Raw genomic sequence first — 14,024 nt, forward strand, 5'->3', positions numbered from 1 at the left:
TTGTAGACTATCTCCTGCGAAAGGGAATTACAGTTCAGGGAGAAGAAATAAAAACTCTGAGGTTTACTTATGACAGTGCAATTCTGTCGGAGATGATTTGGAGTAGCAGTTGAACAGAACGGGTAGTAAGAAGTTATAAGATGAACATCAACAAAAGTGAAACGAGGGTGGTGGAATGTGTTGGATTAAATCACGTAATGTTGAGGGAGTTAGATTAGGAAATGAGGCATTCAAAGTAGTAGATGACTTTTGCTATTTGGGCAGCAAAATAACTGATGAAGGTTGAAGTAGAGAGAACATAAAATGCTGACTGGATAGACATAGAAAATTTCCAAAAAAAAGAGGAATTTCTTAATGTCTAATATAAAACTTAAGCATCCGGAAGTCTCTTCTGAAACTGTTTGTCTCAAGTGTAGGCTTGTACAGAAGTGTACAGTTTACTGTATAGACAAGTAGAGAATAGGTTTTAGAATGAGGTGATACAGAAGAATCCTGAAGATTTAATGGGTCATTTGAATAAGTATGGAGGAGGTACTGAATAGAATTGGTAGAATTAAGAAATTGACAGTATAACCTTCCTCGCAGAAAGGATCATTTGATAGACATAACCTGAGACATCAAGGAATTGTGAATTTGGTAATGGAGACAACTGTGTGGGTTAAAAATTGTAGAGGAAAGCCAAGGTTTGACTACAGAAGCAGGTTCAAATGGACATAGGTTGTAGCAGGCTTGTAGAAGCCTCTACAGCCCTACTAAACACAAAAGAGACTTGTGTGGAGTGTTGAATCAGAACAGCTTTCAGGCTGAAGACATACCAACACGTAAAGTATACTGCATTTACATCTTCATACAATATCTGGAATGGCTTGTGTATCTTCATATTTACATTAGATACATTACAAAAACTACCACTATTATGCAGAAAATCGCATACCGCTTAAGACTTTTCTGTTTATTATTGGCATTACCCACAGACCCTTTAACTGTCCCTGAATTAGGTGTTGCTGTAATTGTTAATTGGGTTGTTTTTTTGTTGCAGCTTACTTCGAACAAATTGTATTATACTTAAAAAATTATTAATACAATGTAAAATGGTTTCATTACTGATAAATTTGCAAGTGAGTATCAGGGGTGGGAGGCTGAATCTTGAGGCAGTTTAATGTACCACATAAGTGCCAGTTATAAAAATAAGATTGAACGCTAGATGCAACAACTATTACCTTTGCTTTCATCTTGGTACACAGCTATTATGAAAACTAAATATTTTCTTGCCGAGTTCCTGAGAATATCTAACATATATTGTAATGCAAATCTCAAGAGCTGAACTCCATCAGAAGAAATGGAAAATTTACATCTCAATATCATCATTGATAACATTATCGTGTCCATCTCTATAAATAGATGAAAACACCAGAAAATTTTCAATACAGCACTTAATTTGAGTTAGCAAACATATTTTACATAGATACACATCTTGTCACCATGACCAAAAGCATTGAGTTTGTGTGTGTGTGTGTGGGGGGGGGGGGGGGGGGATATCATGTTGCACAGCTCAAAACTTCTTTAGTGTTATTAAGTTGCTATGCCAGAAGTAGTGCCCGTCAAAATAGTACTACATTGTCAAACAAAATCTAAATTTAATTATATTATAATCTTTAATTTCCTTAAGATAAAAAGACAGACTCAATTACAAAATGTTGCAACTTTGTAATGCAAAAAACTGACAATAGTTATTTTCTAACATATGGCAATTGTCCACAAAGTAAATTCTCCAAAACGGTAATGAACACTACATAGCTTTCTGAATGCAAGTAAACTCTGTGTCAATTTTAGGCAGAGAAAGCAATGAAACAATTCAGCACCTGATGTCTTCCTCTTGTCAGCAGCAAGAAATACTTTAAGACTGACGGTGAGTGTGACACACAGTAGTAGCGCACATACCTTTTTAGTTTCTGGTTTAAATATGTCAAACATTGTCTGCCTTTGTAGCAAGATATGTGAATCACAAACAGACAAAATTTATTTTTAATTTCATCTTTGAAAACTGTCTACATAAAATAACAAATGTCTTCATTTCTGCAGCTAAAAGTAGTTTCTCGATATTATTGACTGATACTTACATGTAACTTACAAAATTTGCATAAGTACTGTAATATTATATACATACATAAAAATACATGAAATATTTTAAGGCCAACACTGTTTCTCAAACAACTTATTGGTCATCAGAAGCTGTAGTTTCTTTTTCTGTAGATTCTTTCTTTTTGGCATCTGGAACCCACAAGCCAGAATCTATGCAGCGTTTCATGTGGTACTGTGCTTCTTGTTCAGGCATCTTCAAAATTGTTTCTTGAAGCAGTTTTATATCCTGAGCTTCAAAACACTTTTTCAGTTCTGGTGGGAGGGTTTCTAGGACTTCCAGTGGATCAAGTCCTCCTGGGCCAAGTCTTGCTTTACGTTCCTCTTCTTCAGCTTCGGCCAGGGCAGCCTTCAACTTTTCAGCTGCTCTCACCTGAATCCTTTCTATGAATGAGTGGAGTTCATCATCAAATGATTTTTTATATTCTTCTTCAGCAATTTCCATTTTGCTGAAGAAGGATCCAACACATGCTCTTGGATCAACATCTAGTTTTTGTGCCAGTTCTAACATGTACTGGATACAAATACACTGATGAGCCACATGCTTCATCAGGTCATGTTTTTCCTCCATCTCCAAATTTATGCACCAAATAACCAAATAATTTGCTGTATGTTCACTCACAAGTTCTGGATGCTCCTGCAGAAAACGCTTGCTGTCATCATATCGTCGCAGCATTCCAAAATTCTTCATCAACTTTTCATACTTCGCAATATGTTCTTTCAAACGCTTTCCTTGCTCCTCTTCAGACAAAACTTCTCGTTTTGGTTTTGGAGCTGTGTTTATTACAGTTTTGGCAAATCCAGGTTTACCAATAGTATCAACATTCCATGGAGTTGTCTTTTCTTTCTTCTTGAATTCCTCTTCACGTTTCTTTATTTCTTCAGCCTCTTTCTCGAGCTGTAGAAGGGCGACTTTCAGTTGATCCAAATTTTCTGTCCCATTCTTCTCACTTTTGTTAATTTTCTCCTTTATTTCCTTTAATTTATTTTCATTTGCTGTTCTGCTCTTTTCAATTTCTTCCTTTTCTCGTTTCTGCTCTTCCATGCGTTCTATTCGTGCTTGATGCCTCCATCGGAATAATGATGGTGTATCAATATTAGGATGTGTATCATCCTCATCATCAGATATTTCAATGTCTTTCCATTTACTGTAGTCAACCATGTTCACTTCAGTTCATTACCAGCATATGAACACAGCAGCAAACAACTGGAAATGAAAGATAAAAAATTAAAACAAGTTTTTATGCAATGACAGCTTGGTGTTATTTACCTGTTTTTAAACTAAAAACAAACAACAATGTAATTAAGAAGAGAAAACGTATTGTAGACAAAACTACTTAAGTAATATCTTCATCAGCAGCAGTGTTTTATTCATTTAAAAAAAAAAAAAAATTTTTTTAATCTTTTCTTCATTTGCCTTATGTGTACATTTTATAGGACTATAGAGCCCAATTCTGGTATGAAACTTGTGACAACAAACATTCTACAATGTGGAAGGTAAGGGAGGAGGGAGGGGGATGGGGTTTGGTCATGGTACAGCTTAGCTTGCTATACAGGGCCCTCTTTGTTCGTGGCTTTTCTGTTCAAGAACATTAGTTTCTTTCCTCTCAGGTATCTGGGTAGATAACGGACATCTTCATATCAATCAATGGAAAATCCAGGATGGAATGTAACAATATTATGAGAAGGAAAGTTGCTATTCACCATATAGTGGAGATGCTGAGTCACAGGTAGGCACAACGAAAAGACTCACAATTATAGCTTTCGGCCGTTAAGGCCTTCGTCAACACCACACACACACACACACACACACACACACACACACACACACAAACTGCAGCAGTGTGGTTTCTGTTGCCTGAGACTACAGTTGTGTGTGTGTGTGAGCAGTGAGTACTCACATCTCTATTGTTGACGAAGGCCTTAATGGTTGAAAGCTAAATTGTGAGAGTCTTTGTGTTGTGCCTATCTGCGACTCAGAATCTCTGTTAAATGGTGAACAGCAACTTTCCTTCTCAGGGCATCTTCATTTTGTGTTTAAGCTGATTCTTTTAAAACCTCAAAGAGCTTCCAAAGAATCTTGATCCACAGCACAGTTCATTGTAATGGATACGGTGTGGCAGACAGGAATCACTCAAAGTGAATGTGTCCCAGCCATCTCAACTGCTCCAGCAATACTGATGGAGGCTCATTCTTGAACTTATGTGTTGGAGACAGTCCTCTCACTTGATCTTTATAGTGAGTGTAATGGAACATCCAAGTTTCTTTGTTGTATATTAGCATTCAAATATCAACCATCTTATATACATCAAGTTTTAAATTCACTGTCAGGTATTAATTCCTAAAGACTCAACACTTCAGTTTATCAAAGGCTGCATTAACTGTACAAATTCTCAACACCTTGTTCACAGGTAACATGCTTAGATAACAGAATTGCTATCTATGGAAAGGAGTTCACCAGCTCCAGTGTTGTATCTGAGCTGTAGCTGTTGTAATCTAGGTTGTACAAGACCTTACTTTTTGGAACCAGTAGGAAGCCCAGATTGGTCATATGATTTGTTATGTTTACTACATCCTGCACCTCTTTTAGAGTGAGACCAGGTGTTGAGGAAACACCTACATAATGTAATTTAGTTACTTTTTGCGGTGACAAGTAGTTTTAGGAGTGGATCTTAGGAAAACTGATAAGTTGTCTGTCAACATGAAACCTGATGAATGCCTGGTGTACCTACTGATATTTCACACAGCATGATGGATACGTGAGGAGCCAAGAGATCTGATCCACACATGCAGCCCTGTCTCAGTTCACGAGTTCAAAAAGACAGATATATTACATAAACACCATAAGTACACAACCATGTCACCAAGAAAGAAAGCTGAACTACATCAACAAAACGCTTACAAAACCTAGAAAACCGAAAACTGGTTAATTAAATTAATGCTGCAGAATATCCACCATTTTGTGCTTTTCATTTATAATTATTCAGTCAGCTCTGTCCATGCCGGAAGTCTCAGGCCTGAGTCAAATACTTTCTCCAGACCATGGAAGATGGTCTGCTGTTCTCTGTATTTCTCTTGGAGTTGTCTTGCACAGCAAATCATACCATTTGTACCTTGAAGCATTTGGAAAGCATACTAAAACTCAGAAAAATGGTGGCAAGTAAGCAAATTCTATCACGAAGTATAATTGTAATAGACAGCTCCAGTGTAGCCCCCTAATGATCATATACAGTAAAATTTGCACTTTGTTCTGTAGAGTACCAACTGTGGAATTTTTCATATCACCAAGTACATCCCTGTTATCCCAACTTAAGAGGAAAAATTTGAAAAGTCAGGACCCTAAGGGGAGAACCAACACTTTGAATTAACTTTCCGAAGTTATGTTTGACCCAAAAACATTGCAAGATTTAAGATGATTTACTGCTTCTCTGAATTCCCGATATGTTGACACCAAGCCTCGTACTACTGTTGTACCCACTAGACAGGAAGTCTTCTGTGGTAAAAGAACTTCTACTCAGTGACATAAATAAAGTTTTCTTCCAGTCTTCTAATACCTCAAAACTACCTGCGAGAACGAGAAAATTTTCAGCAGTATTCAATGGCAGAAAATGGGCAGTGGGATGGACCACACAATTCTTTTATTCTTGTATATGGTTCTTTATGCCTTGTCATCCATTTGTGTTAAACAAAGGGCTTCTACTTAACATTAGAATTTGGAGCTCAATGAAGGGTTAGATGCGCTTTCCATATATTAGTGACAAGACCTAAAATCATCCATGGTTTCTTACAACATCCCTTTCCAATGTTTAACATGAACAACTCTGTCAAAAGGTATATCTATTATTCCTGAGAACAATAGCATAATTAATTTTTAAATTCCAGATACTGTTCTATTACTCTGCAGAAATAGAAACGGAAACAATGAATACTGATTACATCATAACAACATGTAAAGACAGAAAGAGAAAAACAAATTGCAGTTCCCCTTCTGCATTTATGAATCATTACGAGACATACCAGCACGCAGTCAGTTCCTGAAGGACCTCAACAAGAAGGCTGAAATGTCAGATTTGAAGATTCTGACAAGAATGATTCAATACCAAAATCCATGAACTTTTAGCTTCACTAAGGTGACTTCTCTGAACTTAGACTACTCAGTGTTCTGTCAAACCCTGACACCATTCCTGAATCTCTCATGCACTCCCTTTTTTTTCACCTAACAGTTTCCCATTCATACCTCATCCATTAATATACATACATTTTACACTTCTGAAATGAAATTTGATCTTCTTGTGTGCTGTATAAGGTTTTTGTATTGTTAACTCCCAATTTCTTTCCACATCTTTCAGCCATTTAGCTACTCTGCTCTTCCTGTTAACATTTACGAATGACTTCATATTTGATTTTTACATTTTCTTTCTCACTGATAAATGGGATTAGTTCCAAAGTTATAAATGGGTTTGTGAATCTCCTTATAGTGTATTCTTCATTCTACACTGCCACATTACAGGTTTGAATATCAACACTGTAAGAAAAGGATAGATTGCTACTTATCGTAAGACGCAGACAAGCAAAATTAAAAAGACACATAGTAACTTTCGGTCACAGCATTTGCCAGAAAAAGAATGAGAAACACGCACCACTCATTCCGCACACATGACCACCAACCCCAGCAACTTGGACAAGGATGCAAATGTCACTTAGAATAGAGGCAGAAATCTGGAGGGGCTGCAGAAGGGATAGCAGTGTATGGGTGGCTGGAGAGAGGAGTACTGTCTGGCGGAGTGTGCAGGAACTAGACTACTAATGAGTGCAGCATTGGGAGGTTGTGGGGCAGGAAGGTGGCGAAAGCGGAGTGAAGAAAAAAAAAAGGAGGTGGGCAGAGGAGGCTGGGTGGGTGGGTGGATGAATTGGCAGAGGGTGGCACACAAAGTGGGTGGGAGATGAGAATAGGGAGGAGGTGATAGGACAGAGGTGGTGGAAAGTGTTCAGTGGAGGTTGTAGGGACATTACCCATTACTACCCCATCCTGGAACAACTGAAATACATCCTTCACCAGGACTCTGATTATTTATCAACATGCCCTGAAATGTGGGACATCCTACCCAAGAGCTTCCTAAAGAACTGTTCCATTGCTCATCCAACCGCCACAACATCCTAATCCATACCTATGCCACTCCCAATCCCAAACCATTGCCACTAGGATTATACCCCTGTGGAACAGCCACGTGCAATATCTGCCCAATCCACCCACCCAGCTTTTCCTATTCCAGTCCTGTCGCAGGTTTATCCTACCACATCACATCAGAGGGGACAGGGCCACCTGCGAAAGCAGCCATGTCATACCAGCTCTGCTGCAGTCATTCCACAGCTTTTTATATTGGTATGACTATCAACCAGCTGTCTATCAGGATGAATAGCCACTGCCAAAGAGTGGAAAAGAGCAAAGGAGACCACCCTGTGGTACAACTTGCAGCTGAACATAACATGCTTAATTTCAATGCCTGCTTCCCTACCTAAGCCATCTGGATCCTCCCCTCCGCCATCAGTTTTTCTGAACTGCGCAGATGGGAGTTATTCTTTCAACCTATTATCCGCCCTCAACCTACAGTAACATACAGTCCCCATACCTTCCACCCAACAGTTTCCATCCTCTCTGTCGTATCACCTTCCTATACGTGTCTCCCACCCTTTCTGTGTGCCGACCTCTGCCAATGCACATGTCCATCTTTCTCCGCTCCCCTCCTTTTTATTCCGTTTTCTGCCCCACAACCTATTGACACTGCACCTGTTAGCAGTGTAGTCCCTGCACATTCCACCGGACAGCACTCCTCTCTCCTCCAACCTGTACACTGCTATCCCTTCCCTTCCCCTCCCCCCCCCCCCCCCCCCCACTCTAGATTACTGCTTCCATTCCATGTGACAGTTTCATTTTAGTCTGAGCTGCCGGAGTTTACAGTTGTGTGTGTGAGATGTGCTTGCTTGTGTGAATGAATGGTGTGTGTTTCTTTTTCTGATGGCAGCTGTGGCCTAAAACTAATGTGTAAGTGTCTTAATCGTACCTGTCTGCAACTTAACATGTCACCTTTATAGTAAGCAGCAATCAATCTTTTCCTTACACTGTTCATTACACATCCCTTTAGTCAACATTCTGTACCATCTACCTACGTTCATAACTTGATTACTGCTTAATTTATAAATCTTTGCCTAAATGCCTCATATTATTCACAGAATTATCCAGCCGAAAATCTCTGTCTTCTTTCCATCTCACTTCGCTACTTCCTCTCCATTCCCTCTCTTTCAAATGTCTACAACTTATCTACAACATTCAAGCTTTTACATTTCCACAGACTAATTTGTCCAAAAGAACAGACACCATACATTCGCATAATCTGTAAAACATTGGCCTTATTCTGCTTCTTGTATAATATTTGTCACAGTTTTTTTAGTGAAAGATGTGGTCATTATGAGAATTTTTTAGAACGCATGCCACGTGAATAATCATTTTGTTTCTTACATGCAAAGCTTTCAATGAACATTTCATTATTTAGCATTCCAACACCTAGCGAGTGCCCTGAAGTTCTACCCACCACTGTTCTATCCTTTTGACAAGGCCACTTACAAAACGAGGGAGACCACTTAAATCTGAAGTTTTCAAGTACTACAGTAGTGAGAAGCCGAATTGGGGAGCGGGTTACCCTATGGTTACATTAGACGTACTTTGAAATCAACAGCTTCTATAAATGGGTGAATGCATGTCACAAGAGCTTTGAATTTGGGTTTCCAATCACTCCACACTCTTTGTTTGATGGTTTCGTGTCATAATCAGCACTCTACTGCTGGAATTTCTGGATTTTGCTTTTTTGTTTGGAGGGAGGGGTGGGGGGTGGGGGGAGGATACATGGACAAGCTTTGTTAAGAGAGTACTTCTACAATAGCAAAGGAAATGGGTGGGTGCTGTCATTTAATATTCTGAATCTGCTGTACAAAAAGCTTCTGTACACCATTTCTAAGGGTTGAAGTGAATTATGTCTTAGAACGAATGGTATTTTATCAACACTTGATACTGGACTCATACTATTGTTCTGAGTGTACACATCTTTCTTTACTCAAGTTACACAGGCCACTTCATACGTACAGTAATGTCCAAATAGTTAAGATTCACTTGCATGGACGAAAAGTAGAACATTTACAAGTACTTTATCATGCTCATTCCCCTTAAATATAGAGTACATAACTGCATTTCTGGAATTCAAAATAGTTTACCAAATTTAAAATTTATAGTCTCACTAGGCATTCAGGTCATGCAATTGCATGTTATACGAACACAAATATATTAGATGCCAGAACAAAAGCTGGGGTTCACTATGTCACACTTTACTCAATGGTTATGTTTCTGTCATGTATGGCTCCTTGTCTTTCCATTATCCTTCATCTGACAGTTACGTACACTTGTGCATACAAATAATGTTGCTGAATTCTGTTAAGTTACAGCAATTGTTTGATGTCTTGAAAGTCACCCTTTTTTTTATTTTTTGAGTGGGGGCTGACTGACCCCATGGTATTTAAGGCTAATAAGTGGAACATGCATCTTTCAGTCCTGCATTGATTACAGTGGAGTACAAAAGAATCAACAACAAGGTTAAAAAAGGAGAAACTGTGTTAAAGAAGCTATGTAACAACACAGCAACATACAAGGAACACTGGAACATCAAAACTTGGTTGTGTGACAAACCAATCTGTAGCACAGTCCAACGTCAGTGTTAGGTGGAAAGCTGACAATTGGTTGCAAAGCTGACAATTTGGGTGCACACTGACAAAACCAATAAATGTGAATATGAAATTACTGTTGTGGTAAGAGACTGATCTGTAGTATAGATAATTAAAAAGACAAGGTTAATTCAGAAAAGCTAAAGGCTACTGCACTGACAAATATTTTTATGCTTATTACAGGGAGTGGGTTAATACAGCATTGGTGCAAAAGCTAGCAAATAGTTGTGATGGACAGACACAGAGGGTGAGCAAAAATTTGGAAACGCCAACAACACATTATGATGCCTAAAATGGTGTAGGAAAACCATTGGCTTATACAATAGCTCCCAGTCATCTTGAATCGATAAATACAGGTGCTGCATGGTTTCCAAGGGAAGCTTTTATTGTTCTACCTGAAAAATAATGGCAGATGCAGATAACAATGATGAAGTCGATAGTGATCACACACCCTTCTCTCAAAAGCAGATAACAAAGGCTCAATAATATCGAAATCTGGTTACTGTGGTGTCCAGGAGAGATGCAGCAACTCATTCTCATGCTCACAAAACCAGTCCTGAATGATGCAAGTTGTTTGAACAGGAGTCATGTCATCCTGGAACACAGCATCACCAATAGGAAACAAGAACTATACTGTGGGAAGGACCTGATAAGCCAAAATGACCACATAATCCTCAGCAGTAATGTGATCTCGCAGAGTACCACAGAGTCCTTGGAATACAGCAAAATGACTATCCAAATAATAATCAAACCACTACCATGTTTCAGTCTTGGGACAAACTCAGCCGGTAGTTGAAAACAGTATGAAACAAGAGCCTTCCAGTCAAACACATTTCTTCTATTGCGTCATGTCCTGGTTTCCTAGCTTCAGCGCTGTTTTTGAATTTCAGCTCTTCCAGCAATTCCCTGCTTTAGAACTCCCTCAATGTTGTTTTGGTACCAACAGGAATCTTGGATGAGACTTTCAGTTCTGTAGTTACTTTTGCAGCTTCATCCTCTTATTTTTTGTCACAATCCTCTTCAATGACCATCATCACTATCACTCTACACATGCATCCATCTGCATTATGACTTAGCGGATGAGGTTTTTACGCTTTCGCCTTCAATATGGTGCCTCGTGAAATAGCAAACTCTTTGGCAAACGTGGTTACCGAAAACTTCACCATATGAGTGCCAACAATATGCCCACATTCAAATGCACTGAGCTCCAATGTACTGCAATCAAAACTGCACAGGACAATATTCCGAGTATGACTGACACTTGCAACATGTTGAGGACATTCCACGAGAGCTAGCATCTGCATTTCTGTTCAAGCAAACACTTCTCACAGCTTTTCCACCCATTGTATGTATGTACAGATTCATTATAGATTTACAGTGAAAAATACAAGCTTAGGGGGCCAATACATGAGTCACCCAAAGCACTTTGAAATGATGCTTGGTTGATCTGGGGGAGGGAACCAAACAGCAAGGTTATCAGTCCTATCGGATTAGGGATGGATTGGGAAGGAAGTCAGCTGTGTCCTTTCAAAGGAACCACCCCGGCATTTGTCTAAAGCGATTCAGAGAAATCACAGAAAACCAAAATCAAGATGGCTGGACATGGGTTTTGAGCCGTTATCGTCTCAAATGTAAGTCTAGTGTGCTGACCACTCTGCCACTTTCTTCGGTTTCGAAATGTTACTCCACTTAGAAAATAAATATAAAATATTCTGTGGTCATCAATGAGTTGTTTGCATGATAACCCTGAACTCAACTTAGAAATACAAATTAATCACATTCACAACAAATTGTATATGTAGTGGGTCACATTTTGAACACAGACCTCCGCTTTTTGCAGGAAGTTCCCTACCAACTGAATGCTTCACAGGGCAGCTTGAAGTAACAAATTATCACTATTTGTTTAGTTTTATGGTTTCCAAGATTCAAGAAACGACGCACAGCGCACAAAAAAATTCAGTCATATATTAAACAAAAGAAATACTAAAATATTAAATCCGCACATTCAATTGGGCCAACTATAATCTTCAGGAGTGAGTAACACATCAAAATTGCTCAGTTACAAAATTTACGACCACTCATTCTACTGGTCGTTTTTTGATCTCCTCTGCCACCACAACCTACATTACAAAGATGCAGCAGCAAATTTTTGCATATCCGACAAATTATTTGTTTACATAAGAAACGCGTCTTTTAAATCAAAATCTGCCGTTTTCTTAACCTACTCCTGCACGCTCTTTCAAATATTAAAATCTACTGTTGGCATTACCAAGTTTTTAATTGTATACAAACCTTTTTCTGGGAATCTTACGGTTTGAAACAAAAACTTCAATTCGAAAAAAAAACTTAATTTCGAACACAAAAACATGAAGACGCTCATAATATAATTGATCAATGTGTTCTTCACGCAAAAATGAACCCTACTTGAAATAGGTTAATGAATATATTCGTATTTATGTACTGCTATGCACAGAAAGGGCAACATAATATTTATGGACCCTTCAAAAAGTGATATTTTTAGTCTGTGAATGGTAACAACAAATATTACAAGAATATAAGAGATGCGTCAATATCGAATTTTCTTCATACTACATTCTGTGACGGCTTGGTCCTTTTTACCTCGTGAGCTCAGATGGGCAAATTAATATATCTTTAACGGCTGCGGTGAACACAGTATATCATAAATAATAACTTGCAGTATGGAAGCAGATTTAAAAAGCAGAGAAATAAAAGTGCATTGTGTTTTTCGGTACTAATCTGTAAGCTGACGAAAAAACTGTCATTTTACAGTACCTTGACAAGTAATGCAATTGAACAACCTCCAACGTCTCTTAAACAATATTTACTCTCGCACGATCAAAGAGAATAATACAAAAAAATTTCCACACAAACTAAAAAATAAAATAAAAACAAACACGACATCAAAACAACCAGAGTTAATACGTACAAAACGGTAATTTCCCGGATCCTCAAAACCCAGTTTATGTGACAGCAAACAATTGTGGGAGGAAACTGCAGACGCGACGTTCTCGCACTTTCCAGAATCACTTTCCCTGTCAACCGTAAACGTCAGTGGCAAATGATAACAACCGTTAATATGCGTCAATAGTCATTTAAATTTTGCTGTAGTATCCGAAATATGTATAATACATCATACATAACACAATGTAGGTGGGATTCCATACATAACTTAGAAAAAATAATACCGAATACGCCTTCAGTTTAAAAACGTTTTAGAAAAATACGAAACAGCAGGATTCATTTAAAAAAATACAGTATTTCTAGAATCAGGTGAAGAAGTAACTTGAATCCCCATGTTTGTGGGAAATAGAAAACAATTTTTATGAGCATACATACTTAGTGACTCAACATCTTCCAAATAATGATAATACGTTTACTATAATTTCTACTGTTAATAAAAGTTAAAAATTAACAAAACAAGTGTGTGTACTAATTTTTTTGTAAAAGTGTGTATCAAACACTGTCATTTTCATAATTTACAAACCGTATTTTTCTCTGGAAGTCTCGATTAGATTAATTATACTTCACGATACCGGTATTTCCTTAAGTCGGATTACTTGCCTGAGAGACAGATATGGTCCGAATTTTCACCGCTGACAGCGCTGCATGTTTAACTAGGGACATACGGACTCCACATACTTTAGTTAACCTCTCCTCTTCATGGTAGGTTTCTGTCAGCTGCTAGACTTCTCTATTTCAGATAGGCATCATTTTCCTGCAAAGTAGTCTATCTCACAGGCAGATAATCCAACTAATGTATGTTTTAGTATCTGACTCCAAGGCATATGTTCCCACTAAACTGTGATTCTTTGTCTGTCTATAAGGCAGATGATCTCACTAACAAAAGCTTTCGTAAGGCATCATATTCTTGGGTAACTCATCATTGAGCAAAAGAGTGTTCATTGCACAAAAGCGTGTAATCAGAATAATTGCTGGAGCTCATCCAAGATCATCCAGCAGACACTTATTGAAATAGCTAGAAATCTTCACTGTAGCCTCACAGTATATATATTCACTTATGAAATTTGTTATTAACAATCTGAACGAATTCAAAAGTAATAGCAGTGTACATGGCTACAACACTAGGAGAAAGG

General features: G+C 38.2%; 1 protein-coding gene across 4 annotated transcripts; it reads right to left on the minus strand.

Annotated features, from left to right (window-relative positions):
• Positions 1-1,636: 1,636 nt before the first annotated feature.
• On the minus strand, positions 1,637-13,496 carry LOC126482236 (hsp90 co-chaperone Cdc37). Of its 4 annotated transcripts, none has more exons than XM_050106234.1 (2): positions 13,415-13,496; positions 1,637-3,346 (listed from the first exon to the last, which is right to left on the minus strand). In XM_050106234.1, exon 2 carries the CDS (start codon positions 3,299-3,301, stop codon positions 2,216-2,218), a length of 1,086 nt encoding a protein of 361 aa, XP_049962191.1. In that variant the 5' UTR covers positions 3,302-3,346; positions 13,415-13,496; the 3' UTR covers positions 1,637-2,215. The 4 variants fall into 4 exon arrangements, with proteins under 4 accessions (XP_049962191.1, XP_049962183.1, XP_049962175.1 ...); XM_050106226.1 differs by lacking the exon at positions 13,415-13,496 and adding an exon at positions 12,857-12,968; XM_050106218.1 differs by lacking the exon at positions 13,415-13,496 and adding an exon at positions 12,703-12,829.
• Positions 13,497-14,024: the final 528 nt, after the last annotated feature.

Source organism: Schistocerca serialis, chromosome 1 (assembly GCF_023864345.2).
Source record: "Schistocerca serialis cubense isolate TAMUIC-IGC-003099 chromosome 1, iqSchSeri2.2, whole genome shotgun sequence".
NCBI lineage: Eukaryota > Metazoa > Arthropoda > Insecta > Orthoptera > Acrididae > Schistocerca > Schistocerca serialis.

Excerpts from the sequence above, each read along its gene's own strand:
- LOC126482236 (XM_050106234.1), bottom strand. The coding sequence starts at position 3,301 with ATGGTTGACTACAGTAAATGGAAAGACATTGAAATATCTGATGATGAG.